Below are 16,345 nucleotides of genomic sequence, written 5' to 3'. Positions count from 1 at the left end.
TATCAGTAGACCATGGACGCAGAAAACGAGTAGACCTATCAACACGAGCTAGCATTCTGCTCGTCATTTATACTGATCGGGCGTGTCCGTGTAGGAATCAAAAATGCTGGTCCTGTTCACCAAATCAAGGGTAAAGAATGGGCTGGCGGCATCATAGACGCCGTTTTACTAATTTCTGTATGATCTCATGCTGCAACCATTGAAATTATCAATCTCAACGTTGATCCTGAGGTTATAAGGGGAAAGGTGTACCAAATCCATGGGAGGGAAGCGTGAGGCTCCCCGGGCCAATTATCAGTGGAAGATTGCCGAGCAAAAGACACCGACAGTACCGAAAGGAAGAGTCCAGTTGCATGATGAGCCTCACTACAAGCTACCATATCTGATGGAGATATGTCCAATCGCGGTTTACAAGATATGTTGAGACGTCCTGAAGTTTTGTCCACCGCGTTCTAGAGATTAGACATGATCATGAGATGCGGATTGGAGACATCTCTTCCTCTACTCGTTGTAATAAAATGATATGAAAGGCCAGCGTTACTGTTCCAGTTATTACTGCAAAGAGAATTGCAGCTCAGGGTTCTCGATCACCTGACATGATCTGCTTCTAGCTATCTACTGTGGACTCTTTTCGAGTATGCTCTTCTGGCCCGAGAAGTCATAATCTACCCATTCTCCAAGAATTAAGCGAGCCTGCTTAAAAAGCGGCGCATTGCGTTCCAGTGTTTGTTGATCCAGCTCAAAGTAATCTCGCAAGCTGCCGGGTGCCTTGCTTCCAGCAGAGGAGCCCTGTTTCAGTATTTCCCTCGCGGCGGCGATATTTTGCTCCAGGTCGGATATGCTGCTGACACCCGTGATTGTAGATACCGCGAAAGATGCTGTGCAGTTTTGTTTTGCCTTCATAATCGCATACCGTAATGCAACCGACGAGAACGTCTCTCCACTTCCGTTATTCTCCACCCATTCCGCCGCTTCAGCTGCCGCAGCCCGTAGGCCCTCAGGAGCAGGATGCCAATCGCCCGTGAGACCCGTGGGGATACCTCCCTTCCTTAACAGGCCCACGGCCAGCGGGCTGGAGCAAAGGACACGATTAACTCCAGCAGAGCGGAGCCTGTCGAATCCGCGTGTCTCGGCTTGTGTATTTTGGAGGGTGAGCTGAGCCCATGTCTGGACCACGTCCACGGGGCGACCATACCGCTCCAATACTGTGGCGGCAATCTCTACTAAAACGTCGATGTCGTATCCTGATATGCCAACATGTAAAATGTTACCGGTCCGCTGGAGATCAAGCAAGACACCCACAGCGATGATGGCATCTTGTTTCGGTACGAATTCAACGTCGTGGCAGAAGACGACATCCAGGTACGGGGTTTGAAAACGCTCCAGTGATCGCGCAACAGACTTGTAAACCCACTCTGGTGAGTAGTCGAACTTATTCGCATTGATGCGACCAACCTTGGTCATGATCTCATAGTCGCTGCGGCCGTACTTGGCCTTGACGTCTGCATGTGCGAGGGCTGCCCCCATGAGCTGCTCAGAAGGCTCGTAGTAAGGTGAGGTGTCAATCGAACGTATGCCGAGCTCAAATGCCCGTAGAAGGATTTCCGTGATTGGCAGAGATTCCGGATCGGGGTGCAGTTGGTAACTAAAACCTGCACCTCCCATCACAAGTGCAGGGGAGCTGAGGCCAGTTACTGGAATTTCTGTCATGGCTCAAGTCGACAGTTGATCAAGTGAATAGACAATGAAAGGTTCAGAGAAGTGTCAAAATCAACCAGAAAATCATAAGTAGGATGTCCCTTTTGCGTTGAAGTGACTTTGGTCCTTGCTAGAGAGAGACTCTGAGGAACCTCGAACGATCACAGTTCTTATAAATTCCGTGGAGAAAGGCTTCGTAAGGCTACATGGCGTCAAATGGTCATCTGTGAGAGCAGGTTAAGTAGGCAACGTGTCCTATCACCAATCTTTGTTTGGATTAGTTTTCGTCTTCTTGGACACATGGGGCATCAACTGTTGATGGAAACAATGGTTTGGGCAGCGTGTCATTATTTGTGGGGTTGGGGATGATGTCCGAGAAGATCATTTTGCCGTCGGGTAATAATGGAGGGGGGCTGGAGAGGAAATCCTCCGCGATCCTCGTCGCATTTCCAAGCCATGATCCCTGGAGCTTGACAGTTTCTTCCAAGCAATCTCTCCACATAAGTCACCTGTTGGACTGACCATCTGCGTGCTGCCGTAACGCCGCGTTGGTTTGGCTTGTAACTTCATCCGGACATTCGTCACTAGATCATAGCCGGCGTTATCTGCATCTTGGCCTCATAGCGGACCCCACCGATATGGATTGAGGGATTCGCAACATTCTGCGGGGTCCCCATGGGGTATGGCAAGGTATACCCTTCCTCTCCCCGGATTACATGTCTACAACCTGCCCATCAATGACCTGACAACGACTTTCCTCCTTCCTGTGACCACTTAACCCCGTCGTTTGATACGTTATAAAAACATCAAGCTGCAGCTCATCCTCTCTGCCTATGTGGCATGCTTAAACCCGACATTTCTTTCCATCAATTGCGATTTTCTCTAACTTCCCACATCAAAAACCAACATGGAACCCAAATCTGAGGTAGCCATGGTAGAGCATGCCAATACTTGCAGCGATGATAATCACAATCACGACACACTTGCTGCTGCGGAAGATGGCGGTAAACTCGACGCCACGGATGAGCAGAAAGCCGTACAAGCCATCCTCTCAGAACACGATCTGACAATATGGGAGGCACTCAGGCGTTATAATAAAGCGGCTCTTTGGTCGATGCTCGTCTCGATGTCGATCATCATGCGTGCCTACGACATTGAAATTACCGGAAACTTTTACGCTTTGCCGGCGTTTAGAGACCACCTTGGCGAGCATGTCGATGGCCATGGCATGGAGATTCCCGTCCAGTGGCAGGTGGCAATGAGTATGGGCCCTATCGTGGGACAGGTCGCCGGTGCCTGGCTTGCTGCTGTACCCATGGACTCCTTGGGCCGGAAGAAGACTTTGGCCATTTACCTCGTCATGACTTCAGCCCTCGTCTTCATGCAAGTCTTTGCACCAAACCGCACCGTTCTCGCCGTTTCCATGTATCTTGCTGGGATAATATGGGGTGGCTACCACGTTCTAGCTCCTGTATATGCGTCAGAGGTCCTGCCCTTGCGATTGCGTGGAATCTTCATCGCGTACGTCAGCTTGTGCTACGTGATGGGCCAGTTCATCCAGACAGGCATCACGCGAGCCTTCGTCAGCTGGAGCAGCGTATGGGCATACAAGATTCCATATGCCCTCCAATGGGTCTGGCCTATCTTCATCCTCGCCTTCCTCTACTGGTGTCCTGAGTCACCATGGTGGCTGATTCGCCAGAACCGGCTGGAGGATGCTAAGAAGGCACTCGATCGACTTTCTAGCACGCAGTGTCACGCACACAACCACGATGTGCTTGCCATGATGGTCAAGACCGACGCTTACGAGAGAGAGCTCGAAGTTGGGGCTACATTCCGTGATTGTTTCAAGGGACCCAATCTCCGTCGCCTCGAGATCGCCTCTGCCGTCTTCATCGTCCAAAACTTCTCGGGCAACCCAGTAGGCTTCGCTGTCTATCTCTTTGAGCAGACTGGACTAAGTTCAGAAAACGCCTTCAACATGGGCATCGGCCTCAACGGGGTTGGGTTCGTCGGTGTTTTCTGCTCCATGTTTCCCATCATCTGGTTCGGTCGCCGACGCGCCTGGATGTACGGACTAACCTACAACATTGCTTGTCTGTGGGTCGTGGCGTTCATGTGTCTTGCCCCTGACTACAAAACCAACCAAGCCTATTCCTGGGCCCAGGCATCTATCTTGATCACGATGCAACTCGTCTATTCTCTTACCATTGGACCGTTAGCATATGTCATTTCGTCCGAAGTTCCCTCGACGAGACTTCGGGCAAAGACATTGTCACTCACCGCCACTTTCAACGGTATCTCATACTTGGTTATCACTGTTGCTGGCCCTTACCTATTGAATCCCGGGTCCGCCAATGCTGGCGCCATGATCGAGTTTTTATGGGGCGGACTTAGTTTATTCTCGTTTGCTTGGAGCTTTTTCCGTCTCCCAGAGGTACGTTGCATTCCCCGAATAGTCCCTAGTTCAACAGATATCATAAACACGGTCCTAACATATCACGCTGTTTTATAGACTGGAGACCGCACCTTTGAGGAGATCGATTACCTGTTTGAGAATCGTGTTCCCGCACGCAAGTTTCGGGGCTACATCATTGACGAAACACATATTTTTCCTAATATGAAGAACAAGGAATCGATTTGAGAACCAAAGAGGTGGGAGGTTTAATGTTTTTCACCGAAAACGATTTGCAACAATCGCATACTAATTCGCAGAAAAACCTCAATCAACTGATAAATCAAATCCAAGCTTTAAGCCTTTCACATCTAAAGGCGAGAACCGCTTGACAAATGATCAAAGCAACAGGGTCATTCCCCAAGCAGCTTTCCTCATATCTAAAGAACTACAGTTCGATGTGCTGAACCTGATATATGCCTATCGCGTCAATTATTGTTACCAATAGCTGTCTGGTCATTCCTCCCAGGCCAGCCACAGAGCATCTGGTATGAAAAATCCACCTAGCTTGGATTCATTACTTAAGATAATAGCTACTTAGCAGATGAAAGCTGGCATGTCCACTGGGAAATGTGAATAGTTGTTCTTTTCTTATGCTATTGCTTTATGCGTAAAATGCATGAAAAGAACTGTACAATGACAAACAAAGTCTAAGCCATTTCTTCATCGAGCTTCGCGTCTCCTGGCCGCGTATGCTAAAGTCTTGTCAAGCTTCTTCGCCTCCTGAGGAACCCGGTCCATCGTCCTGTACGGGCGCATTCTCCGGCTTTTGAGCGTACCAAAAGTAAAAGTTAAAGTATCGATGTTTGCCGTTATCCTCAATCTCTTTCCTCGCAATTGCGGTCCATACCTCAGTCTCCACGGGCGAAAGCCCGTTGGCTTCAAACGGCTTTTTGAAGGCTGGCAAGACGTCTCTGATGGCATGCTTGAGATACAGCCCACACAGTCGGAGGATTTCATCCTTAGCCCAGGTGCCAATGGGCACCTTCTTGACTTCGCGGCGGATGTCCTTGAAACCGGCACCTTCAAGATGGGGTCTTAGATCTCGAGCCTTGTGGAAATTCGCGCCGAAACAAAGAAACGACTGCAGAACGATGTCATAGAATTCCTTGAGCTTATCGTCTTCTTTCATGGTCCCATCGTCGCATTGGGGGTAAATATGGAGTTCCTGGAACTCGATCCAGCCGCCGGGTTTGAGGTGACTGATCAGGAGTCAGTAGTATGCCTCAAAGGGCCGGCATTATTCGACCGTGACTCACTTATACGCCTGGCCAATAACCTTGTCAAGATTCTTCAACACACTAGCCATAGTTCGAAGATGCACGAAGTCGAAATCGTCTCCATTAAGCCAGTCATCCTCCACATCGTCGACGAGGAATTTGACGTTGGGGGGGATCCAGGTAGGCTGAATTGGAGACAAGTCGATGCCCAAGACGTCCGCTGTTGGGAACTGATCCGCAACTGTAACAGAAAATCAGTGGGCCTCATTATCCACAGTCTTCGCACTGCGCCTAGAAAACATACATTCGATTGCCCAAATACCTGGTTGGAGCTGTCAGTAATGACCATGCCAAAAGAAGTATTGGTGCTGATATTACTCACCAGTACCAGTTCCGATGTCAATCACTTTATGGGGCTTGTCTCCAATCGGGGAGTAGAACAGCTTGCCGTCCTGCATGAAGGATAGATTCGCATCACAACGATTATCATGAAGAGGCCGATGGGAAGAATACCGTCAATTCAAGCATCATAGCATGCTTCATATCCTCTCTGTTCTTTTCTTCCTCGTCGTTTGGCAATGGATAGCGTCCGTGGCGATAACTGTGGTATCGGCGACCAAACTCGTACTCATGAGCATGAACGCTGGAGGTCAGAGACGCTGATCCAACCGAGGAGGCATCCCATTCGACTAGGTCGAACTCGGAGTCGTCGATCGGCCCGTCCGCGACCTCGATCGCCCCGGCGGGGAGCGAGACAGGTTGAGCGTCACTAGTAGACATGATGTGAAGACTACAGCATCGAACGCTCACCGCCAAGATGAAACCTTGATTTGAAGTAAAAAGCTGAACAATTTCAACCGCGGTTGATGAGGAGGGCGAAGTGGGGGTAAAATTCTCGAGACTGATACGGAGAAAGACGATGGGGAAAGAGAGGGAAAGCTCGGTGCTCCGGAAGACTACGTCTCCTCTCTGTTGGCCGGGTTGTCTCCGTTGGCCGGTTCGCTTGTTGTCCCTTCCAGCACAGGATCCACACACATGCAGAGACGACTGCAACGACAATATGGCCTCCGACATACATAACATTTATGGTCTGACCAATACCCTCTCGGTCGCAAAGGGCTTGGGATCGGCCAATGGGTGGTGCGAATACCGGGGATGTGTCCACAATTGGACACCGCCGATGCACGAGGATCCCCTCGTCAAAAGCGACAGGATCTCTTCTATGCATGAGATTGAAGAATTGTTAATACGTACCTTCGATTCCGACGTTCATAATTTCTTCTCCACAGCTGTTATGCAATGATCGTGCTATCCAGAACATACCTTCTTAACACCTTACTAAAGCCGTTACGACCGCGCAATGCCGAATAGACATGAAGGCGTCCGTGATGTAACAAGTTAAGGCAACCTTCTCGTCTCTGCTGGAGTCCATGATTGATGTTCTTTGCCCTACAGCATGCTTCAAGAACTCCTAAGACCATATTGCTCTTACGGGAACAACACGGAAACTCTAGTCACGCCAACTAACAGAGCTGCATAAATGTACAAAGGCGCCGGGGTGCCTGTATTCCCCTCGCTCGCAACCACCGCAGATATGATTCCCGTGATCCTGTTGCAAGCAACAGCAATACTGTTTCCAGTTGCCCTGTGGGCGCTGGGAAGAACCTCGGGCGTCTATGCGTAGAGTTCCATAGTAAATGTCGATGTAGAAGGTAATGACGCAAGTTAGCGTCAAGTCTTGCATGGAGGTCTGCACAGCCGTGTAGGCAGAGAAAAAGGCCATCGTGATCATCGCACCGATAGTCATGGTGTATTTAAGCCCAAGCTTCGTGTTACACATGAAACCGGCAACAATAGGACCAGGTATCCCACTGATGTTGGCGAGGACGTATTTGCGCCACGTTATAAACTGCGTTCGGTGGAAGATGGCGCCTTTGTTTGCAAGGTATGTCCTGATGATCGTCAGCAAGTCCTCCCAAGACATCAATCGGAGATAGAGACGCTGCCACTCACGGAAGAAAAACGTAGAACAGGGGATAGGCCAGGCCAATTAGGATCTAAGACAGGAAGATGCCAGTTGTCGAGAACCTCATCTTCTTGCTGCTGAAGAGGCCTCAGATATGCAGCAAGGTCTCACCACCAGAAAATCGTTTCTTGCTATGGGCAGACATGACGATTCCGCAAGCCGCAAGATCTGCCTCAGTCAAAGAGCAGGGCCGGCTATAAGTCATGGGTAAGTATTGAAAAGTCGCTATTACGGCGGCCTCATCACCGACCGACACCAAGCAAATGCTTTGGAGTTTCCTTCAATTTGATGACAGTAACCCGAAGCACGGACATTATAAAGACGAGGGCGCCGCCAGTGAACATAGTATACGGCCATTTCCAGTTGTTAGCTTTGGTGCAACTTGCAGCGTCCGAGCAATCTCATAACTCTGACACCAAGAAGCCCCAGGCCAGAAATCCAGCAACTGCTTGACCGAAACCCCACCAACATGCAAGAGCGGTTAGAAGCCACTGCTTGTTGCTTGGAAGGTACTCCAAGAAGACGACCGTGTCCATGAGGAGATTACCACCGGCGACGAAGCCAACCATCGCAACGAAGAAGCCCAGAGACTCCCAGTTTGGCATGGCATCAGTTATGATGCATTTGACTGAACATACAAGGAGGGAGACATTGAAAGCGTGTCTTCACTCAATGATATCGGCACCGAAGCCCCAGAACAGCGTGCCGAGTAGCATTCCGACGTAGCTGGCGATTGTCAGGCGATAGGCGTATCTGCACTCCCCAAACTCGCGGAACGCCTGAGTCGCGATGACAGACTGGAAAAGGGATATCATTGAGTCAACGGCATATCGTATTCTAAGAGTCAAGGTCATACGGGAACAGAAGCTTGGCAGTTATCATCCTACTCACCCAAAGCCGTTGAGAAAGAACAATTTTGTGTGATATGGTATCAATCCATCCGATTCCGTTGATGGCTTTCCCAATGATCATATTGGTAAAATAAGACGGAGATGAAACCTTGGGACGTGACCCACGTTATTCATAAGCTGCATTTTGAGGTTCAGTGCCGGATCCAAGTCTTGTAAGTTAAGAACGTGCTCATCGGCAGTGACAAACGTCTCGGCAGTGGCAACATCGGACGCTTGGGCAGGCTGATACTCCGTTTTCTGTGCCTCCATTTCTCGGTCGTCTTCTCCATCTTGGGTATCATGTCGTCAAAATATCACAACGAAGAAACAGAAATACGAGAAGATCTGTCTCTGGCCATCAAAACAAGAGAGCAGATTTCTTGAGGGTTTGCTCGTAGATATGTAACTATGGTTCTCTTCGAAAGGGTTGATATGCTTGGCCGCTGACGTCGTATGCTTAGTATGAAATTGCCTTTTCAGTTCTAGCGACTTGACCCTTGACGCTCGAGATAACTTCCTTGCGCAGGCTAGGATATGATACAACGTAGGATTGCCAGCTTCCAATCAACAACTTCATTTAATCAGCACGTCTGCAAGACAGGCCCCGTATTGGAGACATGGTGTGATGAATTCTGGGGAGAAAGCATGCGTTTATTTCACTCTATGTTATCGTTCTTGGCCACGGAAAGCTCGGCTTTTATCGTGTATACTTCTTTGACCTAGGTCACTTCAAGTCTGCTGGAGTTACCTAGCTAAGAGTGAGATGCAGCCGCAATGTAAGATGAAACAAATGTCTTATCAATGCGCAGTGGCAGAACTCCCTAGCCGGTCGTCTTGGCCACACTTCTCTATCGATCCTTTTTTGTCTACGGATAATCTGTCTTACTTCCGCACCTCTCCCTTGTGAATTACCAGTAGACGCTTGCAGCGGTCTTCGTCGCTGTTTTTCTCAACGAAGCTCTCTACACCAAGTTTAAGCATATCTTGCAAGTTTTTGATGGTTTTCCGTGAGAACCACGCAACATGACTGCTCAAAGTCAGGTTCGGCACAGTTGTCTCCCCGTTTGAAACATCTGGGATAAGAGGGGTAGTTCCCACACCACCGGGTTCCGTCTCGAAAACATCCACAGCGGCTCCGAAAATTCTCTCCTCCTTCAACGCAGTTGCTAGTGCCTGCTCGTCAACGACGCCACCTCTAGCTAAGTTCACAAGAAGCGCCTCATTTCTCATTGAATGAAACTCCGAGTCCGAGATCAAGGACATAGTTTCTGGGCTTTTAGGGCAGCAAACCACAATTGTGGTAGCTCTCTTGATGAGATCGTCAAAAGATGCCCTTCCTTCGCGGGGCTTGCTTTCGCCCTTACGATCCGCAATCAAGACCTTGCCGAAGCCAAGGGCCCTTGCCAAAGTTTCGATTCTCTTCCCGAGGGCTCCGTACCCGATGATCCCCAGGACCTCTTGTTCGCAACTCAAAGGCGGCCCCTGTGTCCACCGAGGCGTCAAAGACCCCTCTCGAATCCAGTCCATTTCCGGACTTGTAATTGCAGCGTGGACCTCAACAACCTTTCGGCGGGCGGAGAAGTATAGCGTCAGGAAATGCTCCCCTACGGCCTCAACGTTGCTTTGCGGGCAGTTGAAGACGGTGACGCGTCTTTCGACAAATGCAGCGCGGTCAAGCCACTCGAAACCGGTCGCGGCGATCGCAACGCATTGCAGATGACATGCATGGGCCAGGTCATTCGGAGTTATCGGAACGACGCTGGTGACGACAATCGTTGCATCTTTGATACGCTCTGCGACCTCGTGTGGCTGTGTGCGTTCATAAAGGCTGCGTGTATGCGGGAAATCGAAGTCCGGAAAGGTAGCCTCTGCGGCGTCCAGACAGACGACGTGATGCTTCATTTTCTAAGGCAAATGGTTATGAGGTGGTTCTTTGAAATTATTCAAGCCGCAATCGGAGTAACTCACTGTTCAAATAGATTCTCGCCATATACTGAGAAGATGCCCAGAGATGATAACGAGTGATGCGGAGAAGTGATTGGTTTTGTTATCAAGATAGATATCGGCCCTCTTGTTGTGGGGCCGCTTTCGGAGCCCCGGTAAAGGTATCTTTCCCCGGGCATGCTTTTTCGTGCGGAGTAATATCGGAGATCTGTTTGGGCTAGTTAATGTCACCGAACAAATGGCCCCTTCGTATGGTCCTACATCATGCGCGATCCGCGCAACCAAATCGTACTCGGGATGAAGGATTCTCGAAGTATGGCCGGTTCGACGGCACGAGGCCTGTTGCCTACCTTGCCATAGTATCTTGGGGTTGTGACGTTGGTTGCTGTGAGATGCGTTAGTGCACATGCAGAAGATAAGCTCGGGAGTTGGGGAGTCCTTCTACTCGCCCAGCAAACTGATAGATCGTCTCGCGGTGAGACAGTACACCGGCATATCATCCCGGAAAAGAATAGAGTTGCCAGTAGTACACAAAGCGCACGCTGTACCAGTGAAATTTGGCTTTTGCCGGAGTTTATACCAGGACGCTTTCCCTGCTGCGGTCAATCGATCCGTGCCACATGTATCTTTGCGTCTTTGAAGGACGAGATGATAGACCCTCTGATTGAATCACACGACAACACTTCGTGACGATAAGCTCAATTCGGATGCGTTTCACGACTAGGTCACCTAGTTTAAATCCCCTTATAGGTATTAATATTCGTTCGGCCTGTAATTGGCTCAAAGAAGACTGTCCTCTCATGGGTCCTCTAGAAGCCCGTGATACTTCATCGTCAGCTATTATCAGCTGAGTTCGAAACTTTAAATTGACGACGGAACCATATCTTTTCTTTGTACGAGCCCATCAACTTGAACAATCATCAAATGTTTCTTCAGCAGTCTCTTGCATCACAAACTAGCGGTACTTCGGATCGTCAAAATGGCCACCGTGACACTCAGCTGCCCAGATCTGCTCGCCAAGGCGATGCCCATGACACAAGAGCAGATCGAAGCGGAGCTCTACATCCCTCAGTTTGACCCCGCCATTCATCTTGACTACAAACCTCCTACCCGCCGCCACACTTTTACAGACCTCGGACTCCCAGTGCCGAAAGGATGTCCTGACATGTGCTACACGGAGCCTTTCCACCTCTTCTCGGAGGAGGGCATCCGGATGATTCGTCGAGAGGCCTTCAGACGCGAGTTTCTGGATAAGTATATGAAGACGTATGGAGAGAAAGAGTATTGCATTATCCGCGGGTACGGTGACTCCAAGGGAGTGAGTACTTTCCATGGTTACCTACCGAGTGAGATATGAAAGGAGCTCGTCATTCTGACTTTTACAACAGGATGGTGTCTTCTTGAAGCAAGCGTGGAACCATCCTGTCACCCAGGCCGCAGTCAACAGCGCCTACGGGCATGCCTTGAGGCTTCAGAGCGGCGAGGTCGCCTTAGGGTACATCAACGTGCAGCTAGGAGACGGCGGCGGCGGAGTCAGCACCCCTTACGAGCTTCCCGAGGAGCCGATGAAGCCTAAGCCTCCTACGGCCAACTTGGCCTCTGAAGAAGATCTGGATGAAGACGAGGTCCTCGATATGTGGCACAAGGACATGGCCCCCGTTGTGATTGTTCTCATGCTCAGTGATACCTCTACTATGCTCGGCGGCGAGACGGTCATCAAGATGGGCGACGGGCGAATGAAGAAGGTCAAGGGAGCTTCCGTCGGCGGCGCTGTAATGATGACGGGCGGATATCTCGAGCACTCGGCCATACGAGTGCGCAACTGCGGTGAGCGTCTGAGTTTGGTCAATTCTTATGACTTCCTCGATCCTGACGCGGACGACACGGCCACATCGCTGAGGAGCTTCAATCTGCGCTGCGACAGCCTTGTCAAGGGAAGGAATACCATTATGACGCAGAAGCTCTGGCGGCTTCGAGAGCGGTGCGACCTGGCTATCAAGCGAGTCAATGAGCGTGGTGCCGAGGGGGAGACGCCGAGCCAAGAGGAGGTGGAGGCATGGGTGAGGGACCAGATTCATCTTCTCAAGCACACGTCCTGGGAGATGTTTGAGCGTGTACCTGATTACGTTGGCAAGGAGCTTCCGGAAAATGCGTTGCGGAATTACTTGTCTTGATAAGTAGAGTTTGATCTCAAGCGCAGCTTTGACCTGTCTCACACCGTGGACGGGCAAATGAGATAAGCTCGGTTGACAGAGCGTGACTCCTTCGCGTTTGTTTCATGAACAGTGAATTACGTGTGCTTGTTCGGGATAGCTTCGATGACAGAAGGTAGATACCAGCGCACCGCTATAAGAAGTAAAGTATCTTGAAGTCATTACTACTTTTCACTCAGTCATAAGCGTTTCAGATTGCAGCCCGCCTTCGGATTGTTTCTACATCATGTCTATTCGAGGTGGCTGATCACCTAATTAGGCAGCAATAGGTAGTTTGGTGAGACCAAATTCTGTGTATCTTTTGGGTCTGGCCGGCAGAAAGAAGAGACATAGTCTTTTCTTGTCGTCCTGCGAGAATGCCGCGGACACAATCTCACTTGCCGGATTCACTGAAGGAATTGTTGGCGTTGGGCATTTTTCAAGCCTAGAGTCTTGGAGCACGGAATGAGAGCAACGCGGATTTGTTTTCGACTCGACGACCACTCTTGCTTGTACTAATCATGCCGAGCCTGAGGCAGGTTGTCTCGGGTTGGCTGGTACTGTGGTGGGACATAGTAGCTGGAAGAAGATGCAACTGCAGTTTATGGATTTTACCTACCTAGTATGCAGTTACCCTACGGAGCTGAACACAAGCATGTCGCAACTTGTCAATCGCTTGGCAGGGATAGTTCCAAATCAGGCACTAGATCGAGTTTACCGCTCAGTGAATATCCCTGCGGCTGCTGAAATGAAGGCCAACCTACAATGCACCCCCTGAATGATTGTAAGCGTGGTACTTAACACTTTAACTGCATAGGCTAGGCCGGGGCCTTACGGCGAATAGCATATGTAGTCTGCTAGGCTGGTATTGGGGTTAACAATCATTCAGGGGGTGTATTGTATGGATCTGATTGATACTGAGTTGAGTCAGTCAAAAGGGGAATCTGCACCACGCCAAGAGTCGCAATACCCACAAGCTGGCATAAGGCGCGATGAAGGGCGGCGGCTGAAGTCGGCGATACCGTCAACTATGCAATTGCAGTTGAAATCCTTGCTCGATGGAGACCAAAGGGCGACTTTATAAAACCACCAGCAATGCGCTAACACATCGCAAGCCCGTCCAACTTCTATCTACAAGTCGGAAGTCAACCCGCCCAAGCTCGTCACACAGTCTTTAGTCAGTACTACCACTCGGTCCATTTCACACGCAGGGAACATCCAGCTACCCGTCACTACCGCAGCCTTATTACAGCACCATGAAGGCATCATTTCTTCTTTCCGTTCTCGCTTTCGCGTTGACTATTCGAGCCTGCGACCACTACAAGTACTGCGCCTGTTTGAACGCAGATGGCACCACAAACGATGAGATCACCGGCAAGGTGTGCGACTTTGGCTACCCTCGCATCAACGATCAGCCATTTCTCGAATGCAAGCACTTCAGTGGCGATTGGTTCACAGGGTACTCGGCTTTCGATAACTGCAAGTTTCGAGAATCTTGCCAGTCTGTGGGAGGTACGGGTGATTCACGATGCCGAGCCAAGTACGGGATATTCAAGGCATGAGCTGGGTCAGACTTGATTTGTCCTGCTCCATGCCAGACGCCTGAGAGATTCTATGGTGAATCTATCCACTATAGTAGCTTAATGAAATGAACTTCTTCAACGTATCGTGTAGTAGATCTTGTTCCCTGACATGGCTACTCAACAGATCCTCAAGCGACAGGTCACAGGTTAGCGACACCAGCAGTCTCTTGAAAAAAACAGCGTCATTAGTCATTAAGAAAGCATCAAATCATTTTGTGAACTGTCAAGTCACATCCGAAGACTTGCCATCGTGTCGTCAAAATCTCTTCTCTAGACAAAAGTTCAGAGATTCATAGCTCACATAGATCAGCCAAAAGAGCAAGAATCGGCAAAAGACATACAACACCGGGCATTCGCCGGTCGTCACCGACCCGACTACTACTCCAGCCCTCATTGGCTTATCTATGGGAGAGCGGACGGGATCCCGAGTTCTCCAATGGGTGTGGTCGTATGTGCTGAGAGGTGGTGTCTGAAATGACTATGGAGGCTTGATTCTCCCTATTGCGTGGAGGGTCGTCACAGCCAATCCAGGTTCTTTCGCTATCCTTGCGGCGAGCTCCTCCAGATCCCAGACCTTCCGGTTTGTATGCGTATCTTTATGCGAGGTATTAAGTCATAGGAGAGAGATTTATTTGCGCCCGCAGACATTTGTCGAGGTCTGAGGACACCTTAAAATCTAAAAATGCTGCCACACTACCTAGGTAGGTGACCGCCGGTCCCGGAATGCGGGGGATCCACACCTGTCGGGACTCCGTGGCTTCGGGGAAACTTTCCCAGATCGGGCAGCACATGAACCGAATTGTCTCGTATTAGTAACACAACACTCGCCCTTTCCGAGAGTGAGACTGAGTTGGTGGCTTTCGACGGCCTACGAAACGAGCACAGATCACTTCATCAAATCTGAAATTAGCAGCATCAAACTCAGCATAGTGGATAAAACGCGGTATCTTTCCCTAAAACCACTGAAGAGGAAGGACCACGCACGCGCTCCCTCCACGCTAGCAGTGCGTCCCTTCACTACTATGGATATTCGCAAACTCTAAAAATCACCTGAACACAAGATCTCGCATCAGGTTCCATGACCGTGTTGCAGAGAGATGCATTATTGTATACATACAGCTGTGCAACAACATAAATATCTGAACTCAAACCATGACCCTTTCTTTGGGGTTGACTTAGAGTTCAAAGAAGTTTTTATTTGGGTCGTCTTTCACAAAGTTATGAGCTTCAAGATGGCTTAACAATATCATGCAAGCAGTGTTTGGTCCCCTCCCGGAGCACGCCTCTTACTTTCGTCAGTGGATGTGCGGCCCTGCAGACCGCAAGGCTTTTCCAAACCCCAATGCCCTCAATGATGGTGATGTTGATCCCATCAATGGGAGTTTGTGTCCCAGCTAAGTAGCGTGAAATCCGCTTAACCTTCAGAGCGCATGTTGCCAGGGCCCAGCATTCCGATTATTGATCTTTTTGGGTGTATGACTGCCTTACAATGGTCTGCGGCTTGCAGCACTTCATCGTTTCCCATCCGACGACACCAGGTTCGGATCGTTGCCTCTCGCCAGTAATCTCACTAGTCGTTTGGTAGAGCATGTCTTCTGAGAGACTGCAAACCCATCCGGTTATCAGGCCTCGTGAGATGGGCGCAACGTCTGACTTGCACAGTTCAGGTGCCCGTCGGCACCCTTCCATAAAACCGAAGGCCAAAGAGGCAGCGATGAGTCCCTGTGAAAGCTTCCTGGTGGTGTGATGTGAGAGAGTGTGTTGCAAGATGTCGAATAAGTTAAATTTGCATGTGTGAGAATGAAGACAGAGGTCTATTGACCGTACTTGGGCTCGGAATTTGTAACGATATCCCGATCATGATAGCTGACCGCTCATCGGGCCCCTCCGCAAATCTTTGAATTTCCAGCCCCATTGACCGGTCTCCGTTGTTGAGTCTATAAGATTACCTGGCTCTGAGACTGGGCCTCATGTCGGCCTTATTTTGTGGATCGTAGTCCCAATGCTTAACTCATCAACTATCTCTACATGAGCGAATTACATCAAGCGAGACGAGCGAGTCAATTTCGACCGCTAAGCTTATTGTCGCAAATCCAATTTGGGCGCGGTGAGTAGGCTGGTTCGTCTCATACCTTGCATCGGACAGAGCCACGTTCATCAATCAGATACAAGCCCAAAAAAAACCGTTCCTGTGTCCCCGAGGCAATGGGCTTCTTTACTTCGCACAGCGACTTCTGAGGTGATGGGAACGGGAACCCTGGACCGTGCTATGTATGACCTGGCACACTCCTCCGTCGCATTCCCGTGCAGCATCGTTCCCTGAACACGTGATAAAAG

The 16,345-nt window shown here is 49.9% G+C and overlaps 8 protein-coding genes across 8 annotated transcripts; 3 read left to right on the top strand and 5 right to left on the bottom strand.

The window, feature by feature from the left end:
• Positions 1-615: 615 nt before the first annotated feature.
• GCG54_00010178 (D-arabinose 1-dehydrogenase) lies at positions 616-1,710 on the bottom strand (the record flags this gene model as incomplete). Its single annotated transcript, XM_045410109.1, has 1 exon — positions 616-1,710. One exon carries the CDS (start codon positions 1,708-1,710, stop codon positions 616-618), a length of 1,095 nt encoding a protein of 364 aa, XP_045260276.1.
• An 895-nt stretch (positions 1,711-2,605) lies between these two features.
• GCG54_00010177 (General alpha-glucoside permease) lies at positions 2,606-4,342 on the top strand (the record flags this gene model as incomplete). The annotated part of the gene is made up of 2 exons (XM_045410108.1): positions 2,606-4,135; positions 4,214-4,342. 2 exons carry the CDS (start codon positions 2,606-2,608, stop codon positions 4,340-4,342), a joined length of 1,659 nt encoding a protein of 552 aa, XP_045260275.1.
• Positions 4,343-4,859: 517 nt separating this feature from the next.
• On the bottom strand, positions 4,860-6,342 carry GCG54_00010176 (uncharacterized protein; the record flags this gene model as incomplete). Its single annotated transcript, XM_045410107.1, has 5 exons — positions 4,860-5,355; positions 5,413-5,614; positions 5,678-5,695; positions 5,756-5,825; positions 5,887-6,342. Coding segments are annotated over 5 exons (1,242 nt in total), but the record flags the coding sequence as incomplete, so codon positions are not given.
• Positions 6,343-7,800: 1,458 nt separating this feature from the next.
• Positions 7,801-8,559, bottom strand: GCG54_00010175 (putative MFS-type transporter PB1E7.08c; the record flags this gene model as incomplete). The annotated part of the gene is made up of 3 exons (XM_045410106.1): positions 7,801-8,027; positions 8,085-8,196; positions 8,416-8,559. The coding sequence occupies 3 exons, from the start codon at positions 8,557-8,559 to the stop codon at positions 7,801-7,803; spliced, it is 483 nt and encodes a 160-aa protein (XP_045260273.1).
• A 612-nt stretch (positions 8,560-9,171) lies between these two features.
• GCG54_00010174 (Glycerate dehydrogenase) lies at positions 9,172-10,191 on the bottom strand (the record flags this gene model as incomplete). Its single annotated transcript, XM_045410105.1, has 1 exon — positions 9,172-10,191. One exon carries the CDS (start codon positions 10,189-10,191, stop codon positions 9,172-9,174), a length of 1,020 nt encoding a protein of 339 aa, XP_045260272.1.
• Positions 10,192-11,212: 1,021 nt separating this feature from the next.
• Positions 11,213-12,407, top strand: GCG54_00010173 (uncharacterized protein; the record flags this gene model as incomplete). The annotated part of the gene is made up of 2 exons (XM_045410104.1): positions 11,213-11,551; positions 11,622-12,407. The coding sequence occupies 2 exons, from the start codon at positions 11,213-11,215 to the stop codon at positions 12,405-12,407; spliced, it is 1,125 nt and encodes a 374-aa protein (XP_045260271.1).
• Positions 12,408-13,681: 1,274 nt separating this feature from the next.
• On the top strand, positions 13,682-13,987 carry GCG54_00010172 (uncharacterized protein; the record flags this gene model as incomplete). Its single annotated transcript, XM_045410103.1, has 1 exon — positions 13,682-13,987. The coding sequence occupies one exon, from the start codon at positions 13,682-13,684 to the stop codon at positions 13,985-13,987; it is 306 nt and encodes a 101-aa protein (XP_045260270.1).
• Positions 13,988-15,463: 1,476 nt separating this feature from the next.
• Positions 15,464-15,697, bottom strand: GCG54_00010171 (uncharacterized protein; the record flags this gene model as incomplete). The annotated part of the gene is made up of 1 exon (XM_045410102.1): positions 15,464-15,697. One exon carries the CDS (start codon positions 15,695-15,697, stop codon positions 15,464-15,466), a length of 234 nt encoding a protein of 77 aa, XP_045260269.1.
• Positions 15,698-16,345: the final 648 nt, after the last annotated feature.

This window comes from Colletotrichum gloeosporioides (genome assembly GCF_011800055.1).
Source record: "Colletotrichum gloeosporioides strain Lc1 chromosome Unknown consensus_70, whole genome shotgun sequence".
NCBI lineage: Eukaryota > Fungi > Ascomycota > Sordariomycetes > Glomerellales > Glomerellaceae > Colletotrichum > Colletotrichum gloeosporioides.
This window is presented reverse-complemented; position numbering and strand designations above follow the sequence as displayed.